General features: G+C 43.4%; 1 protein-coding gene across 6 annotated transcripts in view; it reads right to left on the bottom strand.

Annotated features, from left to right (window-relative positions):
• Positions 1 to 18572, bottom strand: part of CSMD3 (CUB and Sushi multiple domains 3) — an 804446-nt gene that overhangs the window by 319508 nt on the left and 466366 nt on the right. For all 6 annotated transcript variants that reach the window (XM_072151297.1, XM_072151299.1, XM_072151298.1 and 3 more), the window contains one exon: positions 10858 to 10974. In XM_072151297.1, the coding sequence (XP_072007398.1) occupies positions 10858 to 10974 (117 nt within the window). The remainder of the gene's footprint in view (positions 1 to 10857; positions 10975 to 18572) is intronic.

Here is an 18572-nt window from a genome sequence, read left to right as displayed (position 1 = left end):
TAACACTGAAAATATGTCAATAAATTATACAAATTTATGAAGAAACGTATTTGTCCTCTTCAAAATGTATCATTACCAACATAGTGGGGCACATTTACTAAGGATCCTGCGGCCACGATTCCGTCGGGTTTTTCCCAAACATTTCTGATTTGCGGCATTTTGCGCTGAATTGCCCCAGGTTTTGTTGCATGCGATCAGATTGTGGCGCATCGGCGCCGCGACAGAAATCAGGGGCGATGGCCGACGGACTACCCGACGAATTCGGACACTACACTACAGTTTGAGTTATCAGATCTGGTTATTGGGTTAAGCCAGTCATGTTACTCAGTGATATATCTTTTTGTCTCTGTATCGCTCCCATAGAGTCCATAGGACTCCCAGATATATTTTTATTTCCCCTCCCACTGATAATCATATGTAGGTATTGTTTTTGGTTTGCCAATTATGTGACTGAGCCCGGACTGGATCAATAGGGTTATAGTCCAAAACAGCTGAGTGTTTCAAGTGTTTCGACCCAAAGTACCCCCTACATGGTTATCAGCCAGAGAAGATGTTGGAATAGCAATCCCAGGAGTGCTTCTTTAAAACCTATTCTCATGGATATGAATTCATTACATTGTGCTGCGTCTTCTCCATTTGTGGCACAAATCACAACAGTTAGGTTTTCTAGCCTCCACTTCTACAGAGTTTACTGCCGCTTTTACAGTAAAAAAGGAAAAGGCACACAGATAGGCGTGTCTGATCATAACAATGGGAATGGGATGATTGAACGGGATTCCCTCACAGACTGATGCAATTCTGTGATGTCATCACTTTATCTTTTAGATAGAAAGAGTGAATGGCAGAGCAGGGAGTTGACAGCTCCTTGCCATACCATCTTGAGGATGGAGATAAAGTTAAATGTAGCCTGAAATGTCACCTAAAAAAAATCTTGGACGACAGGTTTGAAATTTTGGCTTCAAAGAAGGGTGTTAAGTATTCCACTGGTTGGAAAGCAAACTTTAATCTATTATTATATGAATGATATAACTTCAATTGTGCAAATGTGATCTACTCCAAAAGAATGAAAACTATCTCCAGTGACCCCTATCGGTAACTTTCCATAATTGAAGTCGGTGTGTTATCCTTGAAACATAACTTTGGATGTCAATTAACCAGTTTCCACTGTAATGAAGAAACACCCATCTATCATAATTCCAGGATCAGGATTTAGCAGGTCAGCTGTTGACTGACAGAGGAACTACTTGTCAATGGCTTTAGAAGAACCTACATTTTACACTTTCTCAAAGAGCATTGTCTGCAAGGTTCCTCTGCAAGAAGAAACAGATCTCTCCATTTCTTAAAGAGCTACTTTTTACAAATGCCAATCCAAATGGTGTCTTCATAAATGGATGGTGGGCCCTGGGCAAAATTAGCTCCTTGCTTCTTAATGTTTAAGAAGTACTAGAAAAAAATCTCTTTCATTAAGTGACAAATGGCAAGTCTTAATTTATATTTGTCTCTTGCTTTAGGTAACAATCCGCTTCCTTAAAAATTATATCCATGACACAAGGAAACCCATTTTCTAAAATAACTTTTCAACATTAAAGTACAAGAAGATGTAGTCAACATAAAGAAACGACGTTACACCCAACATAAAGCCATTTTAGGAAAAACCTGTTAGCGCTGTCTATCAGGACATAGGGTTGATATAGGGATAATGTAGAGAGGGAACAGTGCAGTTCCAATTAAGTCTTCTTCTAATGTAACAGCTTTCACAACATGAGTGCTCCAAATCAATGCAGTGCCATCAACCACCTTGTTCTTCATGCAGCTACTTAATGCACTGTGCAATTCTCTTAATAGAGATAAAGCAACTATAGAGAGAACAAAGTATGCAAAGCAAGGAGGTAAAGAAAACTCTAATTCCCTTTTATTCTCTTAATCGGGATGACTACAACAGTAACTCTGGTCTTAAGCATATACTAGCTAACAAAATTGATACACGGTAGACAACAATAAAAGGGTAGTTGTATTTAACATTTGGTGTCAACTTTAATAGACCATTACTTCCATCCTTTTAGCCAATTCCACAATTTTATGATAAAAACATATCTAAAATGAAATTATTTGTATGATTACAACATCTCACTGAAACCTGATGATGGGTCTACCCACCTTTGCTCACAGTTTGTGGGACTCAGTGTTGGCGGTGCAATCCACGAAGTGCATGAAGCTGCTTAGAACTGCCTGAGATGTATCAGACCGGTGGCATCAAGCACTAGGCCTTCAGGCGCACCAACCCCTTAGTATAATACCTGTTCCCTGACCACTCCAGGCTCATGGTTATTACATCAGATTGCTTGAAACGTCTGCACAGGCAGCATCGGGGGCATTAGGCAGCTTAGAGTGCCAAGCACATCCCATAAAAAGATGAACCGTCTCTTATTCAGATACGCCAAATAACTGAGGACTCTGAGACCTCCTACAGCAGTGATGGTGAACCTTTTAGAGCCTGAGTGCCCAAACTTCAACCAAAAGCCACTTATTTATTGCAAGGTGCCAGCACAGCAGTTTAAGCAGTAATTTATTTCTCCTTTCAATCCTTCAGCCTCCTAAAGACACCAACACAGTTGAAAGGAGGAGGGCAAATTCGCCTATTATTGTAGGAAGATTCTGCAGATTCTGTCTGGTGAACTTCATGCTGGGGTGATGGCCTGGGTGCCCACAGAGAGGGCTCCGAGTGCCGCCTCTGGCACCAGTGCCATAGGTTCGCCACCACTGTCCTACAGTGTAATGCCATAACCTCCCCAATCTTTATTCTACTTTTTCTTCTGCCTACCCCCATTAGAATATGTATGTAACTGTGTAGCTGGTATCATATGTAACCATTGATTGTAGTGTGCCATACATAATTATTAATTGTAAACATGTTTCTTATGTAGTCTGTAAAATAAGTTATGTAATATGTATGTAATGTATGCAACGTAATGTGTATGTAAACTGTATTATGCCTGTTTGTATGTAAATCATGTAACCTGTAAAAGTGAGAAAGTAAGCAGCAAGCAGGCAAGACTTATACTAGTAACAAACATCATTTGTAATTATATTTGTAATGTATATATATAACATAATTAGAGATGAGCGAGCACTAAAATGCTCGGGTACTCGTTATTCGAGACGAACTTTTCCCGATGCTCGAGTGCTCGTCTCGAATAACGAGCCCCATTGAAGTCAATGGGAGACTCAAGCATTTTTCAAGGGGACCAAGGCTCTGCACAGGGAAGCTTGGCCAAACACCTGGGAACCTCAGAAAAGGATGGAAACACCACGGAAATGGACAGGAAACAGCAGGGGCAACATGCATGGATGCCTCTGAGGCTGCTTAATCGCACCATTATGCCAAAATTATGGGCAACAGCATGGCCATGACAGAGTGACAGAATGAAGCTAGATAGCATCTAAAACATCCAATAATTGACCCTGACACTATAGGGGACGGCATGCAGAGGCAGCGGCAGCAGCGGCAGGCTAGAGAGTGGCATGGCGACATACCCTAAATGGACTCAGGCTTCAAACCAATGGGTGGCAGAGAGGAACCAAAGGAGGTGAGCAAGAAGCGCTCAAATAATATCGGTACATGATAAAAGTTTGCCAGTATATTTTGTGGATTACACAGCAGGGTGGCGACAAAGTTAACATGGAAGCCATGAAAACAACCCAAAATTCTGCCTGACACAGCTTGTTTGATAAGGGGACCATGTATGGAGGCAGTGAACTAGTAGTAGATTAAAGGTGCTGCAGTTAAAACTATGTTAGTTGGATCTTGGCATGGAGCTGGCACTCCGCTGCCAGGCGAGCTTTTGCCAATCCAAGCCCCTGTCTCTAGGCTACTCCCCAAACAGCACTTCTAAGAACCTTTTGTATAAGATCAAGTGTAGTAGCGTTCTTATAAGTTTGGGATATGGCGGGTGAGGGGAATGTAAACAGATGCGCAAGAAGCGCTGAAATAATATCGGTAAATGATAAAAGTTTGCCAGTATATTTTGTGGATTACACAGCAGGGTGGCAACAAAGTTAACAAGTTTGATGTGGAATGCCCTGTAATAGCTCTTGGGCGGTGTGCCTTTTATCGCCTAGGCTCAGCAGTTTGAGCACCGCCTGCTGTCGCTTAGCGACGGCACTGCTGCTGTGCCTAGAGCTACCGACTGATGGCGCCATGGCCACGGATGGTAATTCGGAGGAGGAGGAGGTGGAGGAGGGGTGGGAGGAGGAGGAGGTATACTAGGCCTTTGAGACCTGGACCGAGGTAGGCCCCGCAATCCTCTGCGTCGGCAGTATATGACCAGCCCCAGGGTCAGACTCGGTCCCAGCCTGCACCAAGTTAAGTGTAGTAGCGTTCTTATAAGTTTGGGATATGGCGGGTGAGGGGAATGTAAACAGATGCACAAGAAGCGCATGATGCACATGGAGCTGGCGCTCCACTGCCAGGCGAGCTTTCGCCAATCCAAGCCCCTGTCTCTAGGCTACTCCCCAAACAGCACTTCTAAGAACCTTTTGTATAAGATCAAGTGTAGTAGCGTTCTTATAAGTTTAGGATATGGCGGATGAGGGGAATGTAAACAGATGCGCAAGAAGCGCTGAAATAATATTGGTAAATGATAAAAGTTTGCCAGTATATTTTGTGGATAACACAGCAGGGTGGCGACAAAGTTAACAACTTTAATGTGGAATCCATGAAAACAACCCAAATTTCTGCCTGACACACCTCGTTTGATAAGGGGACGATGTATGGAGGCAGCTATATGGACAACTTTTGGAGGTAGCAATGGAGACAACGTGTGGAGGCTGCTATGGAGACAATTTAATTTGGATAGTGCCTGTATGTGGCAGTCCAAAAAAGTTTTCAAACCAGAGGAGCAGGTAGGTGGCCCTCCAGAAAAATGAAATAGATTGAGTGCCTGTATGTGGCAGTCCAAAAAAGTTTTCAAACCAGAGGAGCCGGTAGGTGGCCCTCCAGAAAAATGAAATAGATTGAGTGCCTGTATGTGGCAGTCCAAAAAAGTTTTCAAACCAGAGGAGCAGGTAGGTGGCCCTCCAGAAAAATGAAATAGATTGAGTGCCTGTATGTGGCAGTCCAAAAAAGTTTTCAAACCAGAGGAGCAGGTAGGTGGTCCTCCAGAAAAATGAAATAGATTGAGGGCCTGTATGTGGCAGTCCAAAAAAGTTTTCAAACCAGAGGAGCAGGTAGGTGGCCCTCCAGAAAAATGAAATAGATTGAGTGCCTGTATGTGGCAGTCCAAAAAAGTTTTCAAACCAGAGGAGCAGGTAGGTGGCCCTTCAGAAAAATTGAATAGATTGAGTGCCTGTATGTGGCACTCCCAAAAATTGTTTAAAACAGAGGACCGGGTAGGTGGCCCTCCAGAAAAATTAAATGCATAAAGTACTATAGCTAGAGCCAGTGGGCCCTGTCAAAAAATAGCCAGTTTCCTCTGCTTTAGTGTACAAAGAGGAGGAGAAGGAGGAAAATGAGGAGGAGGAGGAGTGCATAAATTATTCAGGTTGAGCTTCCTTCACCTGGTGGAGATTGGAAATTATGAGAAATCCAGGCTTTATTCATCTTAATAAGCGTCAGCCTGTCAGCGCTGTCAGTCGACAGGCGTGTACGCTTATCGGTGATGATGCCACCAGCTGCACTGAAAACCCGCTCGGACAACACGCTAGCGGCAGGGCAGGCAAGAACCTCCAAGGCGTACAGCGCCAGTTCGTGCCACATGTCCAGCTTTGAAACCCAGTAGTTGTAGGGAGCTGTGTGATCATTTAGGACGATGGTATGGTCAGCTACGTACTCCCTCACCATCTTTCTGTAAAGATCAGCCCTACTCTGCCGAGACTGGGGACAGGTGACAGTGTCTTGCTGGGGTGACATAAAGCTGGCAAAAGCCTTGTAAAGCGTACCCTTGCCAGTGCTGGACAAGCTGCCTGCTCGCCTACTCTCCCTCGCTACTTGTCCCGCAGAACTACGCACTCTGCCGCTAGCGCTGTCAGAAGGGAAATACTGTTTCAGCTTGTGCACCAGGGCCTGCTGGTATTCATGCATTCTCACACTCCTTTCCTCTGCAGGGATGAGAGTGGAAAGATTTTGCTTGTACCGTGGGTCCAGGAGAGTGAACACCCAGTAATCGGTGCTGGAATAAATTCTTTGAACGCGAGGGTCACGGGATAGGCAGCCTAGCATGAAATCTGCCATATGCGCCAGAGTACCAACGCGTAAGAATTCACTCCCCTCACTGGCCTGACTGTCCATTTCCTCCTCCTCCAACTCCTCCAACTCCTCTTCTTCTGCCCATACATGCTGAACAGTGAAGGACTCAACAATGGTCCCCTCTTGTGTCTCGCCAACATTCTCCTCCTCTTCCTCCTCATCCTCCTCCACCTCCACCTCCTCCGATATGCGCTGAGAAACAGACCTAAGGGTGCTTTGGCTATCAACAAGGGAATCTTCTTCCCCCGTCTCTTGTGACGAGCGCAAAGCTTCCGACTTCATGCTGATCAGAGAGTTTTTCAACAGGCCAAGCAGCGGGATGGTGAGGCTGATGATGGCGGCATTGCCACTGACCATCTGTGTTGACTCCTCGAAGTTACTCAGCACCTGACAGATATCAGACATCCACGTCCACTCCTCATTGTAGACTTGAGGAAGCTGACTGACCTGACTACCAGTTCTGGTGGAAGTTGACATCTGGCAGTCTAAAATCGCTCTGCGCTGCTGGTAAACTCTGGATAACATGGTTAATGTTGAATTCCACCTCGTGGGCACGTCGCACAACAGTCGGTGAGCGGGCAGTTGGAGGCGGCGCTGCGCTGCCCTGAGAGTGGCAGCATCTGTGCTGGACTTCCTGAAATGCGCACAGATGCGGCGCACCTTCGTGAGCAAATCAGACAGATTGGGGTATGTCTTGAGGAAACGCTGAACTATCAGATTTAACACATGGGCCAGGCATGACACATGTGTCAGTCTGCCGAGTTGCAGAGCCGCCACCAGGTTACGGCTGTTGTCACACACAACCATGCCTGGCTTCAGGTTCAGCGGTGCCAGCCACAGATCAGTCTGCGCCGTGATGCCCTGTAATAGCTCTTGGGCGGTGTGCCTTTTATTGCCTAGGCTCAGCAGTTTGAGCACCGCCTGCTGTCGCTTAGCGACGGCACTGCTGCTGTGCCTAGAGCTACCGACTGATGGCGGCATGCCCACGGATGGTAGTTCGGAGGAGGAGGTGGAGGAGGGGTGGGAGGAGGAGGAGGCATAGTAGGCCTGAAAGACCTGGACCGAGGTAGGCCCCGCAATCCTCGGCGTCGGCAGTATATGACCAGCCGCAGGGTCAGACTTGGTCCCAGCCTCCACCAAGTTAACCCAATGTGCCGTCAGCGATATATAGTGGCCCTGCCCGGCAGCACTCGTCCACGTGTCCGTGGTCAGGTGGACCTTGTCAGAAACGGCGTTGGTCAGGGCACGGGTGATGTTGTCTGACACGTGCTGGTGCAGGGCTGGGACGGCACATCGGGAAAAGTAGTGGCGGCTGGGGACCGAATACCGAGGGGCGGCGGCCGCCATGAGGCTGCGAAAGGCCTCGGTCTCTACTAGCCTATAGGGCAGCATCTCCAGGCTAAGCAATCTGGAGATGTGGAAATTAAGGGCTTGGGCGTGCGGGTGGGTTGCACTATATTTCCGTTTCCGCTCCAGCATCTGGGGTATGGAGAGCTGAACGTTGGTGGATGCTGTGGAGGATCGTAGAGGCGACGATGGGGTTTTTGTGTCAGGGTCCTGGGCAGGGGGCTGACTATCAGCTGAAACAGGGGAAGGAGCAGTGGTGTGCACGGCCGGAGGTGAACGGGCTTGGTGCCACTGAGTGGGGTGTTTAGCATTCATATGCCTGCGCATACTGGTGGTAGTTAAGCTAGTAGTGGTTGAACCCCTGCTGATCCTGGTTTGGCAAAGGTTGCACACCACAGTCCGTCGGTCATCCGGTGTTTCCTTAAAGAACCTCCAGACTTCTGAAAATCTAGCCCTCGCCGCGGGAGCCCTCGCCACGGGAGCTTCACTACGTGACACATTTGGCGCTGATGCACCTGCTCTGGCCCTGCCTCTCCGTCTGGCCCCACCACTGCCTCTTCCAACCTGTTCTGGTCGAGGACTCTCCTCCGTCTCAGAAGCACTGTGTTCACCCGGCCTCTCAACCCAGCTTGGGTCTGTCACCTCATCATCCTCCGATCCCTCAGTCTGCTCCCCCCTCGAACTTCCTGCCCTGACAACAACTTCACCACTGTCTGACAACCGTGTCTCCTCATCGTCGGACACCTCTTTACACACTTCTTCCACTACGTCAAGAAGGTCATCATCACCCACAGACTGCGACTGGTGGAAAACCTGGGCATCGGAAAATTGCTCAGCAGCAACCGGACAAGTGGTTTGTGACTGTGGGAAGTATCCAGAAAACAGTTCCTCAGAGTATGCCAGTTTAAATGCCAAATTTTCCTGGGAGGGGGCAGACTGGGGGGGAGGAGGCTGAGGTGCAGGAGCTGGAGGAGTGCCGATTTCGGTGACATGGGTGGACTGCGTGGAAGACTGACTGGTGGACAAATTGCTCGAAGCATTGTCGGCAATCCACGACATCACCTGTTCGCACTGTTCTGGCCTCAACAGTGCTCTACCACGAGTCCCAGTAACTTCAGACATGAACCTAGGGAGTGTAGCTCTGCGGCGTTCCCCTGCTCCCTCATCAGCAGGTGGTGTCTCACCCCGCCCAGGACCACGGCCTCTGACCCCTGCAGTAGTTGGACGCCCACGTCCCTGCCCTCGTCCTCTACCCCTAGCCCTCGGGTTAAACATTTTGAAAATGAAAGTTATAACTTTAATTTTTTTTTTAACTTTTATTTGTGTTTTTTTGTGTTTTTTAGTTTTTTTTTGTGTTTTTTAGTTTTTAAAACCAAACAATGCTATCCTATTGCTATGGCTATTTTCTAGCCAAGTATGAAAGCACACTGCTATGCCAGATGAGATGACGCTGAGTTATGAAAAAATAAACGTAAAATAAAAAGGAAATGGCAGACTGTGCCTAATTGAAATCCAACCCCTAATAAATTTTCCCACTTCGGTCTTTGCGATGGATATGTGCGTCACTAAGCGCTAAACACAGCGGTCGCAAGTCTCACTACAAATTCCTGACAATTGGCTAGTAGATGCACTGCAGCAAGGACAGCCACCAGCAGATCAACCAGAAATAAAATATATATAACGCTATTGTAGGCGTAAGTAAGCCGTTTGGATTCTCCTTTGGCTATTTTCTAGCCAAGTATGAAAGCACACTGATGAGATGACGCTGAGTTATGAAAAAATAAACGTAAAATAAAAAGAAACTGCCAGACTGTGCCTAATTGAAATCCAACCCCTAATAAATTTTCCCACTTCGGTCTTTGCGATGGATATGTGCGTCACTAAGCGCTAAACACAGCGGTCGCAAGTCTCACTACAAATTCCTGACAATTGGCTAGTATATGCACTGCAGCAAGGACAGCCACCAGCAGATCAACCAGAAATAAAATATATATAACGCTATTGTAGGCGTAAGTAAGCCGTTCGGATTCTCCTTTGGCTATTTTCTAGCCAAGTATGAAAGCACACTGATGAGATGACGCTGAGTTATGAAAAAATAAACGTAAAATAAAAAGAAACTGCCAGACTGTGCCTAATTGAAATCCAACCCCTAATAAATTTTCCCACTTCGGTCTTTGCGATGGATATGTGCGTCACTAAGCGCTAAACACAGCGGTCGCAAGTCTCACTACAAATTCCTGACAATTGGCTAGTATATGCACTGCAGCAAGGACAGCCACCAGCAGATCAACCAGAAATAAAATATATATAACGCTATTGTAGGCGTAAGTAAGCCGTTTGGATTCTCCTTTGGCTATTTTCTAGCCAAGTATGAAAGCACACTGATGAGATGACGCTGAGTTATGAAAAAATAAACATAAAATAAAAAGAAACTGCCAGACTGTGCCTAATTGAAATCAAACCCCTAATAAATTTTCCCACTTTGGTGTTTGAGGTGGATATGTGTGTCACTAAGAGCTAAACACAACGGTAGCAAGTCCCCCTGCAAATTCCTCACAATATGGTACTATCTGCACTACTAGTGCCAGCAAGCCCAGCCACAAGCAAACAAAAAAAAAAAAAGTATAACGTTATTGTAGCCCTAAGAAGGGCTGTTGGGTTCTTGTTGAATCACTCCTGCCTAACACTATTCTAATAGAACACCCTAACGCTTTCCCTGACCAGCAGCAGCTCTCTCCCTAGCGGCATCCAGACACAGAATGATCCGAGCAGCGCGGGCAGCGGCTAGTCTATCCCAGGGTCACCTGATCTGGCCAGCCAACCACTGCTATCGACGTGTAAGGGTACCACGTCATGCTGGGTGGAGTGCAGAGTCTCCTGGCTTGTGATTGGCTCTGTTTCTGGCCGCCAAAAAGCAAAACGGCGGGAGCTGCCATTTTCTCGAGCGGGCGAAGTATTCGTCCGAGCAACGAGCAGTTTCGAGTACGCTAATGCTCGAACGAGCATCAAGCTCGGACGAGTATGTTCGCTCATCTCTAAACATAATGTAGGTAACAGTATCTGTAAGGTGTAAGCCAATCCCTAACTGTATGTAACAATTTGTCTGGCACCATGCACAAAAGAATCTCCCCCTCCCCCCCACCGGATCAAAAAAGTGATAATGTATTGTATCGTATGTGATACCCATTACCCAAGGCTATTTCTTTAAAAAGTTATAACACAAATGAAAGTAATAGCACAAATATATGTAAAATGTTGTAGGTTACCTTTTCCATGGGTTACTTCTATAGTCCATGTACAATTCAAAGAGTTGGGGTAGAATTCAGGGTATCCTGGAGATAGAATTGTGCCGCTTGGACCTCTGACATCTCCACCACATAATGCTAGGAGGAAAGAAAAGGTAAATGATGGTCAAATGATACTGATGTCTGTAGTATATTTGTATATATACAAAGGGCTATAATGAGGTAATACATATTAAACTCCATCAACCTGATCTATCTCTCTACCAACATGAGTTGGTGGCCCTTACATGTCAGATGACAGGTTTGATCTTCTATCATTGGTTAAGAAGTACTGTGTGGTCACTACTTTTCAGTACTGAAGTGGAACTTTAAAGAAACCTACAATCAGAAATCTTCCTATGAAAGTAGATTGAATAGTAGCTTCCTAGTAACAATCTAAGCCCTAATCTTCTTTACTTAATCCTATAATACTTTCAAATCTAAGCTACATTTTATCATTGTAATAATAAAATTTTCAGCAGAGGCTACTGGGTTGTGGAGTAGCCTCTCCAGGTAGTAGGTGTAGAAGGCTACTTCACACCTTAGTAGCCTCTGCAATCCCTACTTTCTGCACATCCCCAGAACACACCTCACAGGTCTGCCTTGATCCTTGCTCCATATGACCTCTGTGCATGTGCAGTAGTTCCCGCTTCACAGCCAACTGGAGGATCACTATGCATGTGCTCTCTGAAACTGGAGCTACTGCACCTGCACAGAGCTCAGAAGAAGCTGTAACCTCAATAGAAGTGTGAGGAGCACACAGGGGATGCTCAGGTAGGAGGGATCGTAAAGGCTTACCGGGGCATGGAGTAACCTGGAGATGCTACTCCATGCCCCAGTAGCCTCTGCTGAAAATATTTGGTAGATAAAGTATAACTTATTTTAGAAAGTATTAAAGTATTGGATAAAGATAGATAAGGGTTTGGAACATTACCAGGAGGCATCACATTTTCTTTAATAGGTAGATTTCTGATTGTAGCTTTCATTTAACTCTTCTTTATATAACGATCTTTCCACGGCCAGTATGTTTCATATTATATGCATGAAACATAAAAATATTTAAATCAGAATAATGTTATTGAACTTTAAAAGTTAGGCACCTAAAACCTAAAATAAGTGGAGTCTTAATACAATGGTGTTATGGATCCCATGACTTCCGTCTGCCCTTGGCCTCCATAGACAGAGAGTATAATCATTCTCACCTCTTAGACTTTAAAATGAGAAGAGAAATTTCAGACCTATTTGTAATGCAATCCCAGGAAAGAAAAAAATAATCAATTGCAATATAAGTTTGGATGTGAAATGACCCTTCAAATTCTTTAGATAACTCAAGCTATCTCTGTTTACCCATTGGTAGTATTCTTCCAATCACACTTCTGAGCAAACTTTACAATCTGTATAAATCCTTCGATCAATCAAAGAAGAATCTCGGCCGGTAGGTTCGGTCTAGCAAAAACCTGACATAACACTCAAAAGCTTTCCTCCGAAAATCATTATCATTTCTCATGGTTTATGTAAGATGAAAGTTCTCAAGGACTTTGGAAAAACTTATTTTTTGTAAGAAACTACCTCACGTTTTCCTTGGCAGGTTCAATAACAGACTTTGCGTGATTTCTTTTGTGGCTACTATACTTTATTAGGACTGTGAGGAATATAGAACCTGTTTAGGGGAACGGCACCATGATGTTTACTGCAAGAAGCATGATTAAATGATCAACTTGTAATCAGGGCCGGTGCTGGAACTGGGCATAACTAGACAAGTTCTGGGACCCGGTGCTGTTCCAGACCCTCTATATAATGAATGCATAAGGAGTGAGGGGGATTTTATATAAAATAACCATGAGGAGACAGTTTGGGATGATAAACTAGGGAATATTTTAAGGAATATTTTAGGGAACAGGAATTTCTGAATTTTTAATGCCACCATGTGAGTTCACTACAATGAGGCCCACTGAGGCTCTGTCACCCAGGGGCCTACTTACACCTGGAGCTAACCCAGCTTTTAATGTTAGATTTTCAAATGAGTTTATTATTATATGTATTATTTGAGATATATTTATTATTTCAACAATAAAGACTAGAGAGAAAGGAGATCAAAATGTTGACATGTTTTATGGAACTTGAAAAGTTCCTAAACTTGAAAACAACTTCTAAGTTGAGGGCAATCAATTTGATCAAGAATAAATCAACACCTTCATCAAGATTGTGGCTATAAATTGTGAATGGAATGACAAATGTAGTAATTAAAACCATAGTGCTTATTATATTATCAAACTTTGTAAAATACTTCAGTAAAAATATTTATATGTCTTATATTTTCCACTGCCTTTCTACCTGCTTTTAGCAGTGTAGATATCTTAGCTTTCTCTCCCATTCTCACAATGACTGATAGGTAAGGAGAAGATGATACGATTTGTACAGAACTCTTTACAGTCAGTGGATGGTCTTTAGGTATGTAAGGGGTTAATCTTAAGCCTCCTCTACTCATCCATCTACTGTGTATGGACTTGAGAAAGCTTTAAAAAACACTGCTCACTGTAGTAGAACAAAGGAGAACAAAATGAGACAAAGAAGTATTCATTCCTGAAATTTAAAGAAAGAAACTTGCTTCAAAAGTTTAATATTTAAAAATGAATATATGTAACTTAAAGAGAACCTTTCATCATGTTTTAACCCATTAAACTACTTGTCACCTCTGATAGGGTATAAAATATCCTTTCTACCATTCCCTCTTTTAAGAGAAATGTCACCAGTTTACCTGTAAAAATTCTCTACCAAAGTGAGGCAAATATGATTCTTCTCATGTCATTTTTATATTTAATGGTTCCAGGGGAAGTGTCAGTTTTGAAGCTCCTATCTTCTGCTCTATACTACCTAGAGACATGTTTTTTGTCGTATTAAAGATAAGTATCTCATCTTGCAAATTGTAAAAGGCGAATGACTTTGTGAGCTACAGACCAAAGAATGGAGTTAGTTAAAAATAGAGTTGAAAATGCAAGTTGCAAATAACGATCCCGTTCCTGCCTATTTTTTATCTCTGTTTTTAACTGGAAATCATGATTCTAGGTGCTAAAGAACCAAAGATAAGGGCTTCTGTAGTGAAATTCCCCCTTCAACCTCTGTACTTGACTCAACTCATTATGAAAATAAAGTGAGAAGAGGCATATTTGCCTGATTTTGGAAGAGGTTTTTTTTTATAGGTAAACAAGTGAGATTTCACATAACAGAAGGAATTTTATAGGACATTTCATTCTCTACTTGAAGGGGCTAGTAATCTAACGGGTTAAATCTAGAGACAGATTCCCTTTAAGTAACTTTAAATTATTGTAGCAAAAATAACTATGTTGAAAAAAGAAGTTTTATCACATCCAATCTTTGATTCCTACAGGGTTTATCTGGAGGTAAGAAAAAAAGTATATGAGGCAAATGCAATATTCCTACATCATAAGATACAATCCAGACCATCTCTGGCCTCTGCAGGACAAGTTAGACTAAAAAATACTGATAAGGACCATGGAACGACATCATTTTTGTCTTTTGTATATCTATGATTACCAAGGTACCAATTTTTTTTATTCTATTCTATTTGTTTTTTTTTCTTTATTTCTTATTTATCTGTTGGTTATATTCATAACAACTCCTCGTTATTTATATATTTTTCTTATTTTTTGCAGTCTACCAACATAATTTGGGATCCATTAAGTTGAAGGTTGTCAAGAAAGCGTTGATGGATATAACTTTCACAGTATCATAGGCTGTACGGTTGAAAAAAGCTACATGTCCATCAAGTTCGACCAAGGAAGGGAAGGGATTGGATGAGGAAGGGATTTAGGGGAAACAATTCTATATAACATAACCATCAATGTTATTTAGGTGTAAAAAGGCATCTAGACCCTTCTTGAAGCTCTCTGCTGTCCCTGCTGTGACCAGCGCCTGAGGCAGGCTATTCCACAGATTGACCGTTCTCATAGTAAAAAAGCCCTGTCGCCTCCAGTGATTAAACCTTGTTTCCTCCAGACGAACACAGTGCCCCCTCGTCTTTTGATTTGATTTAATCTGAAACAATTTACCACCATATTTTTTGTATGGACCTTTCATATATTTATATAAATTAATATCTCTTTTCCAGACTAAAGTTCCAGACTAACTTTAAAAAAAAAAAAAAATGTATCTTCAATAATGTTCTTCACGTTGAGCACATAAACAGAAAATCAGGATTTCAGGGTTACTTGAGGACACCACTTAGACGTTTGGAAAAATGTGCCTGAAAGCGCTACTGATCAAACTTTGGTTTTACAGGAATAATTTATGAAAATATGGTTTGTTTTATACTCCAAAATTTATTCCACTTTAATGAGTTTGTGTCCCAAGTAGTCACATTACTTATTGCAAAAGATAGTTTCGAAATTTGACAGAAATTATTCCGACATTAGAATTCATATCAGTCATGAAACCACAAACCTGTCAGTCAGTTACAATGCTGTTTGTCATTAAATATATTTTTTTTCGCTGGCTTTCTGGACCTCTGCTCAGCTCACTTCACTGACTTGGCAGTTTCACTAAGCGTCAACCATAAAAGCCTCTTTTCTTTTTTTACTCCTGCATATCAAAAATTCATGAAACCCCCATAACAAACTCTATAAATGTAATGACTCTGCTTTGAGACCAAAGTTTACCCAAAAATAGAACTTGTGTGAACATAAGCCGAACAATGGGGCAGAATTACTTACCCGGTCCATTTGCGATCCAGTGGCTGGTTCTCCGACCCTGATTCAGGTCTTCCGGCGATTCACTAAGGTAGTGAGCCCAATGTCCACCAGGTGTTGCTGCTGCGCTGAAGTCCGTCGGAGTTCACTGGAGTTCACCAAGCTATTCCTGGATGCAGGTAAAAAAATGCGGCGGTTTTTCCGTATCCATCGGGTTTTCCGACGGCCACACCCCCGATTTCCGTCGCATGCATACCAGCGCCGATGCGCCGCAATCCGATTGGGGCAATTCGGAGCAAAACGGTAATATTAGTGAAACCCAACGGAAAAACGCGGTTCGGGCCCTTAGTAAATGACCCCCATTGAGTTCAAATATTGTAGAAATAGGCAAGTTTTTGAATATTATAGAAATTAAATTTTACTCAATTAAATAGAATTTTAGAATAGAATACATTGGGGCTTATTTTCTAAGGGTCACGGGTCGCACTTTGGTCGGACAGTTCACGGATTTTGGGATTTGCGCAGCTTTGACAGGTATTTAACAGGTGTCTGCGCTGGGATTGTGTCGCACATGATCTGATTGAGGCACAGCTGCGCTGCTTTCATGCGACAGAAATTGGGGGCAGGCCATTAGACAATCCAACTGATTCGAACTGAGCGTGAGATTTAACTTTCAAATTGTGTGGCAAGACAATGCACTTACATGCACCAGGAAGAAGAAGGTGAACTCCGGCGGACCTGAGCGGGGAAGCGACACATGCAGGATATCGGGCGCACAATCTTAGTGAATCGCGGCACAGGGCATTATACACGGACAATGAACTTTGGCTGAACTCCTTTGGACAGGTAAGTAAATGTGCTCCATTGTGTTAGAGTGTGGCACCAGTTTTTAAAGTGCAGTGTCTGCAGTTGTGACCACAAAAAGCTGTAGCCAGTATAAGATGTTGACCCTACGATCCTGGGAGGTTAAGTACACCTTGCATGGTGCACTTTTTTAGTGTTTTTATTCATATGTGGTCGTGTTGTTACATTGTTTATATATGTGTACTAATAAAGCTATTTTGATACTATTCCAGTCCACCATACGTATCCTCTCTTGTCTTCTTCTTCTGCTTATATGAATTCCTAGGATACGTGGACCGTACCTCCGTTCTTTACTTTGGTAGTGCCTGTCCCACTCTTTGTTTGGTGACCCTACGATCTGTGTAATCATAACTTTGTGTGTGTTGTTATTAGAAGCAGGACTGTGAAATATGGATTTATATTCCAGGATTGTAGTTGGACTAAGAACTGGAGTTGTGTCCACATCTGCGCTGCCAGGAAACCTACCATCAGAAATCTGCCTATTAAGGTAGATTTTGTGGTAGGTTGCTACTGATCTGATAAACTTGAATCTAGGCAGCTCCACAACCCAGTAGCCTTTGCTATCCCACCTACCTTCTCATCCTAGGTGCGCACCCTCACACTTTGATGGCAGTCCTGCCCCTTCGCACATGCAAAGTAGCTCTAGCATAAGATTGCACATACATAGCAGCTTTCCTTTAGGCTTTGAAGCCGAAGCTCCTGTGAATACCAAAGGAGCCAGACCACTACTGAAGTGTCGGGAGCATGCCCAGGGAGTGGAGGTAGGTGGGATTGCAGAGACTACTGGGGCATGGAGTAGCCCTTGCTCCCACTACCCACAGAGGCTACTCTATGCCCCAGAAGCCTCTGCCAATATTTAGTATATAAGCTAGATAAAGTGTAGTTTAAAAAGTATTTTAGTATGATGTGAAAATAGATTAAGGTTTTGTACATTACGAGCAACCTACCAATAGGTAGATTTCTGATGGTAAGTTTCCTTTACAGATCACCAAGGATTCCACCACAGGCACATTTCTAGAATTAGCATATTCCTGTTCACCTTGATCTCAAGACTAGTGTTTACATTTTTTTATTGTGGAGAACAGTGTCAGGCCGATTCACACTAACAGTATGATCTCTTTACTCTTTGTATGATCTCTTTGCCAACCAATAATGGTTTCACCAGATTTACCACTATAGCATTATTGCTAATGTTATTATTTAATAGAGCACAATAAGTGCCCAACGTTATAAATCTGAAAATTGATTCACATACATAAAAACATGCACAACTAAAAATATATAACAGAAGACGAGACTGTTCTGGGGCCAGTGGAGGGAGGGCCCTGCTGGTGAGGGTTCACAATCTTATTTGGAGGATAGAAACACAAGATGAGGGAGCAGTGTAGTATGCAGGGAGCATTATAGTGTACTGTCAGCAATTTAGACTGAAGGCTTTTCGGCTCATGTGTGAAGGTTTAGTAGGTGGGGGACAGTGTGACACATTTTGGTAGAGAGCTCCAGTGTATGGGGGAAGCACGGGAGAAGTTCTTGAGATGGTTGTGAGAAGAGAGAATAGTAATAGAGTGAAGCACAAGGTCCTGTGAGGACCAAATTTTATGTGTGGGATTGTATTGAGTGATTAGGTCAAAGATGAACGAAGGGAACAGGTAGTGGACAGCTTTGTGTAAATCATGGTTCAACTGGATTTTTTGTGTATCATGTAGTCAGCAGAGAGTCTGGCGGAGAGGAGAAGAAGAGGTGAAACATGGAGAGAGATTAATTAGTTAAGGATATGTGGGACGGATATTAGAGAGTGTTGCAGAAGTCCAAGTGGCAGATGACGAGGGCTTGGACTAGCAATTTAGTAGATTCCATATAAGAATGATCCATATTAGTTCCTTGACTGTCACATTCCTTTGACATTTATGAGGGCGGTACCTTCTACTTTATTGTGTTTCCATCTGGAAAATCTGTTCTCATTGAAACCAATGGGAGGCCACCAAGTCTTTTTTTAAATACAGGCAGTCACCCACTTAAAAACACCCAACAGGCGTCCCCTAGTTACAAACGGACCTACGGTTGTTGGGAATTTACTGTACTTATGCTACAATAAACAGTTCTGCCAGTCGTCAAAGGTGTCTTCTA

The sequence above is a fragment of the Engystomops pustulosus genome, chromosome 5 (genome assembly GCF_040894005.1).
Source record: "Engystomops pustulosus chromosome 5, aEngPut4.maternal, whole genome shotgun sequence".
NCBI classification, from domain to species: domain Eukaryota; kingdom Metazoa; phylum Chordata; class Amphibia; order Anura; family Leptodactylidae; genus Engystomops; species Engystomops pustulosus.
This window is presented reverse-complemented; position numbering and strand designations above follow the sequence as displayed.